Genomic DNA, 14066 nt, shown 5'->3' with positions numbered 1-14066 from the left:
CCTATGGTGACAGGAGGAATTCTGTGCCTAGAACTCAGCTCCTTGGGTGAGGCATGACACCACCTGCAGGAGTGGGACCAGTGCTGCCCGGCGCCCCCTGCTGGGCAGGGACAGTTGAGAGCTCTGTGCTGCAGGACCCTGAGGCTGCATCTGGGTCGGGGCAGGAGCAGGGGGCTTAGGGGCACAGCTCCAGGTGCAGTCTGCGAAGATGACTCCAGTGCCCACTGACCCCAGACACAGCAGGGCCGAGACAGCTGCACCTGGTAGTGGGCTGCACCTGATGTTCCCACCAGGAGACAGCTGGCCAGTGGTGCTTGCAGACCCACAGAGAGGCCCTCAGAGGGATGAGGGTAGCCTCTCTTCATGATTTTACCACGTGCTTTAAAATTGCTGCAAGTGATATTTCCATTTCTTCTAAGCTTTACAAGCGATATTTCCCCAATAAGTAGTTATCTTATTAACATGGTAAACTAATGTGCAGTCCCTGCTTGTACTTGCATGTACTCATCATGCAAAAAATATGTACTGATTACTGCGTGGTATCAATGTGTGAGGCGCACACTAGGCAGTGGGCTACGGCCAACTCTCTGTCCTTGCTCTGGGAGAAGGCAGAGTGGCCTGAGGTTTACGCCTTAAAGACCACTACAAGTAGCAACGCCACCAAAGCACAAGCAAGTGGATCTTAACGAGAAGGAGCCAGAGACTTGGGAAAGGTACCAAGTGGATGCTGGGCATCAATGTAACAGCAGGCACTGAGCTAGGGGCTCGTGTGGGGACTTCCTGTGAGAGGTAGGCACTGTGATTTCCTTTGTAGATGGGAAACTGAGGCACAGAGTGAGTAACTCGTCCAGGGTTATCCCAGCCAGTAAGTGTAGACCTGGGATTTGAACAGAGATCTGTGGGAATGGGTTGGCATGGAGTCCCTGCTTGTTGCCTGACACCACACCTGCCAGGGCAGGTAAGCCATGGCCCCGTCCTGCTGATATAATAGTCACATCCACTATCTGCTCAGCCAACTGGGGCCTCTTCTGGTGAAAGTGTTTCCAGCCCTCTGAAGAGGGCATCAGATTAAGTCTGGAGTGGGACACCTCTGTGCCCTCCTCAGTTTGTCACCTACACACAGGTGATAAGTTGATTTACACAGGCAGAGCAATTCCCAGGCACAGTGAGCCCTCTGTAATGAGTCTGCACCTATTCACACCCCTCCACTGCTCCCCAAGTAAAAGGCGAACGATCTGTGCATAAGGGCAGGTGGTCACAGGTGGGTAACTTTGAGGGGCCTCCAGGGCCCTCCTGTAGTCATTCTCTTGGGAAACTGCTGGGGTCTTTGAACTTTCTGAACCTTAACCTGCCCAGTGTTGACACGTAGATATTCCCTATCCAAACCTGACTTCGTGCACTGCTTGGAAATTCCCAGGGGAAGGCGGAGATCAACACAAGCCCTTGATTAACTTTTCCTATCAATGTCATGGTTTTGATAAGGTGAGAGTTGTGACAATGTCATTACCTGGCCCTTCCATGATGCCATGGATTTGAGGTTCTTTTTCTTATCTGCAGTTACCTGGTTATGGGAAGCTCCCTTACTGAGACCCACAGCAAAGCCACGCTGACGATACCAGACCTGAGAGGCTCCCCGGCCTGGGCAGGGGCTCCCCCACCCCAACTGTGAGTTTGATTCTGAGTCGGAGGAGAACAATGTGGATTGTCTTGTAACCGGCATCAGGTGCCTTCCTGACTTGCAGACAAACGAGGAAATCCCTGGCTCACTCGGGGGCCTCTGGAAGCCAGGCCACTACTGTTCCTTCTGCCATGGCCCTCGGCGCCTGCTAGTGAACAGGCAGGGGGGGTCCTGCCTCCTGACAATGCTCTATCCACTCTGGGAAGTCACCAGAAAAGCAGGGGTAGAAGAGTGAGGTCATGATGTTAAATTCATTCAATTGAAAGGCATCCAGTTTTCTGGGATATCCTTGGTAATTTTTTTGGGGGGATGGGGTGGAGTGTGAAATGTGGTCCTTCTTTTATGAAATGATGGCTGATGGTATTAGTGAGACTTAGTGACAGCAGTTCTTTTTGTGTGTGTTCTGCTTTTGAGGTTTTTACTCATGTAAAAAAATATGTTGCCAGCAAAGTACAAGCCTGGCAAGCGCTGCGGCCTTCCTCGCACAGCTCACAGGGCTCCCTGCTCTACAGGAAGGGACAGGCCTCGCCTGCCAGCGCTGGGCAGACCCCACATGCCAGGGCCACTCCATGCCTTCCCCTTAGACATCACCCGTCATGCTGTGAAGTCTGAAGCCCAGGGCCCCTTATGTTGTCTTGAACCCAAGGCTGTGGAATAAGACAGAGAAATTTTTTTGCTGTAGAATGAAATCACTCAGATAATTGCCCTATTTATGCTATTTATGTTTTTCTTTTGTGTGGATGTAAACAAGAATCGATTTTCAGAAGAAGCTTCCTAGAACTCAAAATCTGTCCATGAATTGGATTCTTTGCTGACTCCAAGGCATAGGCACTGCAGCGGGAGAAAGGGAAGATCTCGCCCTGCGGTGGTCATCATCGTGGAAGGTCATCCAAACTCCTCTCAGACACACATTTGCAGATTTAGCTCAGCTGCCTTTTGGAGGTCACACCTCTGTGATGGGGACGTGGGTTTCCTGTATGAAGCTCTTCCTCCCATCCAATTCTCCATCATGAGTGGTCCTGGGCTTCTGTGCCGGGGTCCTCTCCTGAGGCACTGAGATGCTGGCAAGAAAGGCCAGTGGGAGGTAAAGTACTCCCTAGCTCCAACTCGGAGCTCCAGAAGGGAGCATCTGGCTTATAGCATTTCCCAGCAGCTGCTGCCCAGAGGTGCTTCCAAGGTGCAGCAAAGAGGAAGCCTGTGGCAGGCTGTAGAGCCTCAGTGGGGCCCCTAGGCTCCTGCAGCATTCTCACCTCCACTCAGTTCAGTTCCCCGAAGGTGAGGCTGCACTCCTCCGTCCTCTGAGCACAGAGGGAGAGGTGGGTGGCCAGGTTCCCTTTATGAGGGGGGCTCGGCCCTTCCCCTCCCAAGTGCGAGAACAGAGGGCATTGGGCGAGGCCAGCATCCCTTACTTCCTGAGCCCCCACTGTGGCCCAAGTTAGCCCCATAAACTGTGGCCTGGATCTCTCAGCTGCACCAGGTCCACAGGGCAGGAAGAACTTTCTAGAGCTACTAGTCTAGATTCTCAACCTTCATTGTTCAAATTTAAAACCTGACACTCTTCAAGTATCCTCTGACCCCCCAGTTCTTGGAGGTGGGGGTGTGCAGGCATGGAAGCCCCCTGAATACTTCCTATTCCAAACCCTTCAAACAGGCAAACAGTGATCTGAAGAAACCCATGCAATCCTCCAATGGGCACTTCTTTTGGAAAAGGATTAATGAAAATCGCTTTACTCAAGAGAAGGAATTGGGTGGGGATATTTCTCAGGACTTCCTCCCCCAAGCTGGGGTGCAGCTGGGCAGGGGTGGGGGTACCTGAAGAGCAGGGCTGCAGGAGATCCATGACCACTGAGTCGGCCCCCTTGGTGTAGACGTTGATCTCATCGGTAAGCGGGTGCCGGATCACCACTGACATCCTCTTGCGGATGGAATCGAAACCCAGTGTGTGCAGGAGCTCGAAGGTGAGCCTGCCCAGGTGGGGCAGCTCCACTGACACTTGGTCGTGCAGCCGCTCCACAAGCACGCAGTTGTAGGCTCTGGCTGCATACACCAGTGCCGCCTCATCCGGGCTCTCCGCCTCGTACCGCAGCTCGCGCTCTGACTCCTGCTCCTGAGCAAGCTCCGAGGCCCAGTTGTCCGCCTGGCTGCTGTAGCCGTTGCTGGCGATGGCCGAGGTGGGCTGGCCCAGCCTCTCCTCCAGCCTGAGAAGCATGCCGTCGCTGGACGGGGTGGACAGGAAGCTGGAGCCCAACTTGTGGTTGGACTTGTTGGTGGCCAGGCTCCCGATGCTGCTGCAGCCTGAGGTCAGGCAGCTGGGTGTGAACCTCCGCAGGAAGTCTTCTATCGTCTTCACGGGAGACTTCAGCTCAAACCTCACCCTCACCTGCAAGAGAAATGGTCAGAAAGCAGGTGAGGGAACTGCTATGTCCCCCAGAGGCCCCACCCTGGTTCCCACAGGATGCTCCAGGCACTTGGAGGAACAATGACCTCGACTTCCCCACCGGGGTCTCAGAGCACAGATTTCCCATTTCCCAGATTTCAGGCATGCATTGAAATTGCAAGCAGAATAGTGCTGCAATAAACATGTTGTGCACATGTATCCTAAAACTTAAAGTATAATAATATAAAAAAAAAGAAATTGCAAGCAGAGACAGTACTCCTTCCTTGAGATAGTCCGTCGGCCTCTTCCACTTCTCTTAATCAAAGGTTATGCAAGATTCTTTCAGAACGTGATTGCCGAGGGCCCATCAGTGAGGCCTGGATGTATGCAGGGGAGTTGCAGCTGGTGGCATCTGCAGGCTTCGTCTGGGCTGTCCCTGCACTACAATGCCCCTTGCTTTGCAAAAAACAGCTCAGGGGAGCAGGCTCCCCATTGCCTGGCACAAAACTGGGCATTTTTTTTCCAATTAAAAAGCCACTTAACAAACCACATCAGTTTATACTTCCTTTGAATTATATCTATAAAAACTTAATATACAAATCACATTTCCAGTCCCCAAATAATCATTCTAAGCGCATTAAATACATTGACAAATTGAGGATCCCAAACATTGAAACAATATTTTAACCACACAGTAAGAAACAAAATGAATTACACACACACACACAATTGTTAAAGTTTCAAAAAGCTCAATGATACAGCAACAGAACCACGCTTTTTTCTTGCTCTTTATTGAAAGAGCAAATGTCAAAACAATCAAAATACTGAATTGGCAATTCTTAAAACTGCAATTTTACCATCGCATCCTAAGTTGTGAATTACAGTAACAGCCTCCAGAAAAATCAGGTGTTTGGTAAAGCAAGGTGCATAGAGCCAGATTTTGATACAGGTGCTTTTCCTTTGGTTTTGCTATGATTTTAAATATGCTACATAGCCAGCTGGGAGACACAGGCACCTGCACAGCAATCCCTGCTGGCTCCAAATGTCCTCGAAGGTGGCGCTCACCAACCAATATGTGGGAACAGAAATGCACCCAGAGACATGTTCACCTGCAGCCTGAGTGTGAGTGATTGATAGGCTGTTCCCTAGGTGGAACTCAAGCTGTGTAACCTTCAGCACAAGCCTCAATGACGCTGCCATCTCTCACCCTTCATTTAACATCTGTCAGTCAGGGTCTAGCCCAGAAAAGGGGCACTTCTGCAGGGATACACACCAGAAGGGTTTTTAATGCTGGGAACAGAGCCCAGAGGCCAGATGGGAGATGCTGAGGCAGCCAGGAGATGAACTGCGGCTTCGGGAAGCAGCTCCAGCCCAGGGCTGCTGGCATAAGCCTCAAGCCTGCTGGTCTCTGAGTGGCAGGCCTGTCCACTTGGGAGTCACTGGGCCCAGGTACTGCCAGACATGCTGCCACAGCAGAGAAAATACGGGTCACCTTGTTCACCCCACATCGCCTGCTGAGGGACCTGCTGGAGGGGCAGACCCAGGAGGCTGGGAAGGGATCCTGGGAGAGTCGGGGGCTGGGAAGTCTATGACACACACCCACCCCATTCAACATTCAAAACTGCCTGGTTCCATATGCATATCACGCTTCCATGCTGCCTACACTGCCTAGCCCACTGCAGGGCTTTCTGGGGTGCACTGGGTGATAAAGGAGCTTTCACACGTGCAACCTTTCCTCTCTCAGGAGAAAACCTTAATGTCAGACTGAACCAAAACCAATTTGAGCATTGCTATATTTCTAGTATCCTAAGTAGCCTCTGATCGATTCTCGACCGCTTTTCATTGAAGAACAAGCTTCAATGTCCCATAAATCCTCCCCATGGCCCCACGGCCCAGGCAGGCACCCCAGGCACAGGGAGGAGGCCAATGTGTCTCCAGCTGCATGGCTGGTAGAGTCAGGGTCCATGTGCAAGCTCCTTGTCCCAGAAGCTGGGCCCCCGACCTGTCTTGTCCTCTCTCCTGTGTGGATATGGGGCCTTGAGGCTCGGGGAGGTTGTTCTGGGCAGCCTCCCTCCCGCCCTGCCCCAGGACAGGCAGCAAAGGAAGGACCCAGGCAGGCAGGGCCTCCACACACCCACCTGCCTACCTGAGGCTGGCCTGGCTGGCTGCCCTGTGTCCCTCCCCTCCCAGGCTCAGAAGTCATCTCTGGTGGGCTGTCGCCTTCCACTTGGCGCCAACCATAGCCCCTGCTCACTGCAGCCCGGGGCCAATGCTGCAGAACCACAAGCACTGTTTTGCCCAGTATGAAGCACCCCACTGCATCCCCCTTAGGTCACGATGTGCTAAGAGCGCTTGCTGCAGGAAAGGGAAGGGCGCCTGCCCTCAGGAGGACTGACAACCATGGCCCGCAGTGCAGAAGGTCAAGGTCAAGCTCAGGGACCCTCCAGAACTTGCCTTCGTTCGTGGCTGATCCGGGGACGTGACGACGACTGTGTTGCAGATGGTGAGTGCGATGAAGAAATCAAAGACGTCAGACAGCTCGGGCGAGAGGTGGGCCAGCGGGTGCTCCCGGTGCCTCACCACGGCTAGGCTCTTGTCACACTCACTCACCTTCTCCAGCAGCTTTGGGTCGGGCGTGATGTCCTTCTCCTGGGGAGAAAGGGAGGCTGGCAGTGAGTCCCACCCAGTAGCCTGCTGAGGATCGTGGGGCGTGACTATTTAAGGTACTTTGATTTTATTATAAGCTGTAAACAGAACTTCATCTCTCATATACATATATGTCATTTTATAATTGTAAATTACTTACAATTTTAATTGCACAAAATATACATAGCTTCTATCCACTTTGTGAAAAACATGCGTCAGCATTGCCCTCTAGTCTTTTTGCTCTACATTTAAATTTTACATAATCAAAATATTTTATATACATATTGGTGGTTTCCATTTTCTCCAAAACATTATTAATTGTCTGAACTTTTCAAGGCTTTTAAGAATTATTTAAAAACACATTTTAACAACTTGAAAATGGACATGTCATCATTTATTTGACCATCCCTTTATCACTGGATATTTAAATTTCTTTCAGTTTTGCTGATGTAAATTACACACTGATAAACTTCCATATGTAGCAATCCTTGGCTGAATCGCTAAATTGCTAAACGAGAAAGTTTGAATACTTTAAATACTCTTGACTCATATTGAAAGATGCTGTCAGGAAACATTGTTCCAATGCAGCCTCCCTCCTGCCAAGCGTGACAGCCCCCACTCCTGGGGCCCTGTAGAAACCCACCAATCAGCGTCCAAAACTCTAAATCAGCCCTATTTAGATGGCAGCTTCTCTGTGGGTTTAGAAGCACATGAGAGAATGAGGCTACCACAGAGTAAGCAAGGGGGATTCATCCCCTCTGCTGCGTTGGTAAAACATTTCAGAAGTGAAAGGCTCTTTCAGAGGTTATTGCTCACTTCTGCACCTCTCCCTGCTGGATGATGGTGGTCCATTAATGTCTGGCGGCTGACAAGGCCAGGCAGAAAGTATTTTATGGATTTGGGCTCGTCTAATTAAAACTCCCTCGGGAGGGGTTGGCTTTGCTTTTTAGTGGTTGTCATCTTGTCCTGAGGTTTTATTTGCTTCATTTGGCAGCACGGGCTTCCTCTTTGTCACCCTTTCTGGGTGACTTGCCAGCAATCAACCAGCCTTAGAAGCCATGCAAAGGGTCCATGTCAGTGTCTTGGAAAAGACAACAGTGGAGAGAAAGTGTTGGCCAGAAAAGCTTCTGCTGAGTAGAGCCAAGCCGCCCAGCGACAGTGTATTTGTAGGATTAAATATAGACACCTTCCGTGAGCGGGGGATGGTGAAAATGGGGAAGAGATGTGGCAGCGCCCTAGCAGGAGGCTCTGTACACTCACCATGGGGCTGCTGAAGGCCGTGTGCTTGGACAGCATGCTGGCCCTCTTGGCCTCAGCCCGGCTGCCGGTGCGCCGGTGGGACTTGGTGCTCTGGGTTCTGTGCACCATCCGGACACTCTGGTGGCTCCCGATGCTGCCGCGCTGGGACGCTGAGCCCCTTCTGGGCACTACCTCCTCCTCCTCCGAGTCTGCCTCCTGGTACCTGGCCAGACGCTGCGCTGTGGGGAGAGGGCGGAGGGTGAGGCATCATGGGGGAAGGCTGGGCGGAGAGAACCCATTCAGTGTGTTTTAGTTTCTGCGAGGCTTCCAGCAGGGCAGCCCTAGAGGATTCACCACCCTCGCTCTCTAATAGCAAGGGACAGAGAACATTCTCAGTCAGCTGCAACCTGGGGAAGTTGATATTCTCAACTCTGTTTCACAGATGAGAAGACTGACTTTGATCTCAGAGAACGTAATGAGCTTTCTTAGGTCGCACGACTTAGGGGAAGGGGAACGGGTTGACGTCCAGCCGGTCTCTTCAGGTAGAGCCTAGGTGTACATGGGGTAGGGTGGCAGGTGGCTGGGGGAGGGAGGCAGGACAGAGGGTGGCGGGCCTTCCAGTCATGCTGGGATGACAGTGCTCACCTGGTGCTGAGCTCCTTGCCCACATGGACGGTGGCCACCGTCTGCTCCTGTCTGGATGAAATGCTATGGCACAGGGGGGCTCACACTCCTAGATTGCACGCTTGGACCCCTACAGCTAGGGTTTGGACTCAGCTTTGAAACTCCATCCAAGATGATCTTGACCATGATGTTGCGCAAAAGCCTATAGGCGCCCCTGCTGAGCAAATTCCCCATGACTTGGTGAACGCTGGGCAAATCCCCTTTAGAGATGCCTGCGCTGCGGCTTCTTGCTAACCTGTGGTTCTGAACCAGTTTTCTGGGTTTTGCCCAGGGAGGACAGCTTGTTTCACCGTGGATGAGCAAAATGGAGACCATTCATGAGGATTACTCATCAGAACAAGCATTTAATCAGAACTTCAAGCACAGGCATGGTGCTGAGTCAAAGCAGCAGGGGCCTGTCAAGAGGCCAGAGAAGGAGATACTTATGGAGCTGGCCAGCCGCGTGGACCAGGCCCTATACTGCACATCTCTTAACAGACCCTCTGTGAGAGATGAGAAAAATGGGGATAAAAAAGGGGAAGTCACCTGCCCACCATCACAACGCCGAGTACTTGCCAATGCCAGGATTCCAACTCAGGGAGATCCTAATTCCAGGAGCAGACGCCCTGCAAATGTCTCACCAGCTCTCGGGTGACATCAGCCCAGTGCACCGTAAGTAAGCAAGGACGCACAAAACCTGGACACATGACTCTGTCCAGCATGAGGTGAGGGGCTGGGCTTCAGCCTCCAAGAAAGTGGACTGGCCCATCCCACCCTCCTCCAGCAGTGGTCCCGCACATCCGGAGCTCCATGGAGCCATCCTTCAGGGCCCCCTCCTTCCCTCAGAGGCTGTGGGGGCCATGGCTGGTGTGTTGGTGTTCTGAAGTGGTTTCTGACAGGCAGTGGCCCCAGGGATGCCTTCCATGCCCTCAGGGAAGATGAGGCCCAGGAGCAGGTAATGCCCCCTCCTGGGCATGCACAGCCAGCCAGCTCCAGGTCACCAGGCCAAGCTGTCACAGGGGGCACACCCAAGGCTTCCACAGCCGGTTCTGGTACGTGAGCAGGGCTTGGGGCTCAGAGTCCATCTGAACTCCTTTATGAGTGAGATCTGGAGAGGTCAGATCATAAGATAACTGGCTGATGACGCTCCTTGCCTGGGTGCCTGTCAATAGCTGATCCAGGCACTTCTCTAAAACACGCTGCTGAGATGTATGTGGTTTCATTCATCACCAGGAAGCTCCCTGTGTCTTGAGGCAAGGAAACCCTCTGGTTTTATGGTAGCATTTGGCAACTGTCAGAATCTTTCTGTAATCTTAGTTGGGATCCTGCCCCAGGGAGCCTGAGCTTCCAACTTTATTATTATCTTTTAAATGTATTATTATTATTAATGGATAAATCAGCATTGCATACATTTATGGGGTGCAATGTGATGTTCTGATATATGTGTACAATGTGGCATGATTAAATCATGCTAATTAACAAATCTGTCACTTTGCTCACCTATCATGTTTTTCTGGTAAGACAGTTAAAATTTACTCTCTCAGTCATTTTGAAATGTATAATACATTCTTATTGCCTCTGGTCACCCGGCTCTGCAACAGATCTCAAAACCTATTCCTCGTGTCTATCTGAAACTGGGTCTTGGCTTTAAGGGCTGCTGTAGAACCGACTGCCCGGGTCTCTGATCCCCTCAGGACTCTGCTGAGTTCTGTTTTTGAGAAGAGCACACAATGCACTGTGCTGTACCAGGTTTAGAAACTATGGGAGGGGAAGGGGAGGAAGGAGGGAGAGGAGAGGAGGGTAGGAGAAGGGAAAAAGAGAGGAGGGGGAGGCCGAAGGAGGCTGGTGGGAGGGAGGACGGGCGAGTGGATGGAGTACTGTCACTGATTATCTATTTTGGGTGGCAAATAAAACTTTAAACAAAGTGGGTAATTTCCTCTGCCTTCTGTTTACTATGACTGCTTTCATTTTGTTTTGAGGAAGACTGTGGCTATCATGATAATCCTTGGTTTTATAAATCTCACAAAAGTGTCGGGTAATCAACAGATGCCTCCCACCAAATCCTTCTAAAGAGCAGCTTCCTAGTCATGCCCGCTTGCGTTCCCTCTGTCCGGTTTTAATTTACTGTTTCTGTGCATGGACTCTGTTTCTGTTACAGGCAGGAAATGGACCCCAGGCTGCAGTGCAGGGTGCCCACTCCCAGGGCGCTACAGCCTCAGGCACAGCGGTGGCAGGGACCCTGGTCCGTGCCCTCTCCTGACCGGGGTGGGGCGCTGGCTGAAGTCACACCCTGGGTTTCGGAAGCTGGTGTCTCCCCAGAGGCATCAGGTTGGAAGGAGGCAGCCACAGATAAGGAAGGGAGAGGTGGGAGTGGGGACCGCTTCAATAATTGGGAGTCAGGTGATTCATCTTTCCAGTTCCCAGGAACACTGTTCCAGGGAAGAGAATGAAGCATGAATTAGCCAGTGCCCTTCTGAGGATTTTATGACTAGAAAATGGATGGGTGACAACAGAGACATCTCTCTGTCCCTTGGTGTGGCAGAGCAAGGGGACCAGATGCCTTGGGAGTGAGCTCCTTGCGGGTGGCTTGCCTGATCGCTTAGGCGGACGCCTGGCACCCCAGACACTGCAGGAACAGGGCGGGCGGCCATGCCAGTGCCTGCTCTATAAACAGCACCAAGCTTCAGGCACCTGAGCTGCTCTGACAGCCACGTCTTTATACTCCCTTGAAAATCAGTAATCCCTGAAGCGTGTGTGTGTGTGTGTGTGTGTGTGTGTGTGTGTGTGTGTGTGTGTGTGTGTGTGTGTGTGTGTGTGTGTGTGTGTGTGTGTGTGTGTGTGTGTGTGTGTGTGTGTGTGTGTGTGTGTGTGTGTGTGTGTGTGTGTGTGTGTGTGTGTGTGTGTGTGTGTGTGTGTGTGTGTGTGTGTCTCCAAGCAGCTCTGGATAGGGCAGCTTTCTGGTTCAGCCTGGGTTGGGAGCCCCGCACCCCCAGACTCACCATTTGCATCATGAGAATATTCTACACCAGACACAGTGCATCTTCGGAAAACCATCTTATTCTCTGTCAAAGTGCCAGTTTTATCTGAGAAAATGTACTGTATCTGCCCTAAGTCTTCCGTGATGTTCAGAGCTCGGCACTGCAGCTGCGAGTCTGTTTCTTCGTCATACAACTGCATGTCCTGGTTAATGAAGTACACTTGGCATGCTTTAACAATTTCAATGGAAACGTATAAGGAAATTGGGATCAAAACCTGGAAGAGACAAGGCACACAGGATGAATGACCATGAGGACCAGGGAGCTGGGGAATTAATCTATTTAAATAACAAATGACTACAACCGCAAGAAAGTAGGGACTATACTGTACCTTTAAGAGAGCTTAAATAGGTTGGTTTAGAGTCAGTATTGGAAAAGTATTAGAGTATTGGCAAAGAGAATAAACTAGGACAGCTTATGGAGCAGCTGCAGGGCAGGGATCCACTATCGTGTCTGGAAGTATGGTACCCATGGCTTGGATAGAAGCAAGCAAGTTGTGCTTGAGACAGGCTAGGACAGGAAAGAGAGAAAAGAGAAAAAAAAATCATGGCACAGTCAGTCCTCATAAGCAAGGTCACCTCACACCACACTCCATGGTGGCATTCGACCCCCAGGCTTTCCCTGGGCTCCCATCTCCCAGGGATACAACCCCAAGTTCAGGGGGCAGTGCAAACACAACAGACAGTCTTTTTTCAGATGCTGGCCTTGTGATTCTGTGCTCTTCTTGTACAATGCAGAGGAAAGGGAAAGAGGCTTTGAGAAAAACATTCAGTGATGCCTCCATAATTTAAGAACAATTCTCCTCGAAATTAATGTTTACTTACTCATTTGTTTTTGTAGAGTAACAGTATTGAACTAATGTTTACAGACTCAGAATATCACACACAGACTAACTGGGTTCTCCTGGGAAGTGAAGTACATTAATCAAACGCCAACTACAGCCCCAACTCAAGGCTAGAACAAAATTTGCATTTATTTAAAAAACTAATTTAGACAGTTAAATAAGACTGTTTCCTGTTGTATGATGCACATATAAGAGACAGCAAAGGTTCCCTCCTAGGCAAAGGCTGAGCCAATGTCCTCTGGTCACTCAGTTCCCAGGAAGGTTGGTAGTGACCCCACTGCCCCCTTGTCCTCTGGACTCTGGGACCCTCCCCACTCTTTTACAGACCTTTCTGGGCATAGATAGCAAGGCATTGACTGGGAGGTGTCAGGGAGGCACACGAATTAATAATAATAGTAACAATAGCAAGTGCAGATAAATGCAATGTGGATAACCTCAACTAAATCCTGGAGGACAAAAAGCACCTGTATGGAAGGACTAGTGGGATCTGAAAGAAGTCTGTAGTTTTGTTCAAAGCAAAGGACTAGGCTGGGTGCAGTGGCTCACGCCTGTCATCCTAGCACTTCGGAAGGCCGAGGTGGGTGGATCACTTGAGGTCAGGAGTTCAAGACCAGCCTGGCCAACATGGTGAAACCCCATCTCTACTAAAAATACAAAAATTAGCCAAGTGTGTGGCATGCACCTGTAATCCCAGCTACTCGGGAGGCTGAGGCAAGATAATTGCTTGAAATCAGGAGGTGGAGGTTGCAGTGAGCCAAGATTGTGTCACTGCACTCCAGCCTGGCGACAAAGCGAGACTCTGTCTAAAAAAAAAAAAGAAAAAGAAAAAAGAAAAAAAAGAAAGCAAAGGACTAAAGCTGGCTTCTTAGTTTTCACAATGTCCCATGACAATGTAATATGTCCACATTAGGGGAAACTGGGTGAGGGATGCATGGAAACTCTCTGTAAAATTTATTTAGAAAACTAAATTTTATTTTGGAATAATTTAAAGATTTACAGAAAAGTTGCAAAAGTCATTGCAACTTTTCTGCAAACCTTAAAATTATCCCAAAATAAAATCTATTGTTTTAAAAAAAGTAACTGAAAGGAAAAACAACAAAACAGTGACCCAAACCAAACCCTCAAAGCACAAGAATCTTCAGAACAGAAAAGGAGAATTTTAACTTAAAAATCACCCAAGGAAAGATCCCATAGGTGATTTAGGCTGAAAAATAGAAGGCAGAACTCCAGGTAGATATATTTGCCGTCTTCCTAGACGCAGAATTTATAGGAAATTCTGAACAGAGTATGATGATTTTAAGTTCTCTTCATAAAAGTAAAGCAATTATTGTACGATACTTAGTATTGTTACCTGCAGAACTATTATCATTGTTAAAAATGAGTAAACTGCAGCTGTGACTGGGGATAAGGAGCTTCCATCAGACTTGGGGACATGAAATAATGACTTCTTCTCTTGATATCGCCATATCCACAGTCCATGTCCTGTAGTAATGTTCAAAGGGAAATGTCATTCATCCAATGGAAAAATAAGAACATTGCTAGCATATATTAAAGCAAAACTTTAATATTTGTTACCTGATGCAA

General features: G+C 49.9%; 1 protein-coding gene across 3 annotated transcripts in view; it reads right to left on the bottom strand.

Annotated features, from left to right (window-relative positions):
• ATP10A (ATPase phospholipid transporting 10A (putative)) overlaps nt 1-14066 on the bottom strand; it is a 181557-nt gene that overhangs the window by 31425 nt on the left and 136066 nt on the right. For all 3 annotated transcript variants that reach the window (XM_054531354.2, XM_024232734.3, XM_054531355.2), the window contains 5 exons: nt 13834-13964; nt 11603-11855; nt 7962-8179; nt 6510-6704; nt 3491-4058 (listed from right to left, as the gene is read on the bottom strand). In XM_054531354.2, the coding sequence (XP_054387329.1) occupies nt 3491-4058; nt 6510-6704; nt 7962-8179; nt 11603-11855; nt 13834-13964 (1365 nt within the window). The remainder of the gene's footprint in view (nt 1-3490; nt 4059-6509; nt 6705-7961; nt 8180-11602; nt 11856-13833; nt 13965-14066) is intronic.

The sequence above is a fragment of the Pongo abelii genome, chromosome 16 (genome assembly GCF_028885655.2).
Source record: "Pongo abelii isolate AG06213 chromosome 16, NHGRI_mPonAbe1-v2.0_pri, whole genome shotgun sequence".
In the NCBI taxonomy this organism is placed as follows: domain Eukaryota; kingdom Metazoa; phylum Chordata; class Mammalia; order Primates; family Hominidae; genus Pongo; species Pongo abelii.
Note: the sequence above shows the minus strand (reverse complement) of the source record. Positions and strands in the feature narration are given on the sequence as shown.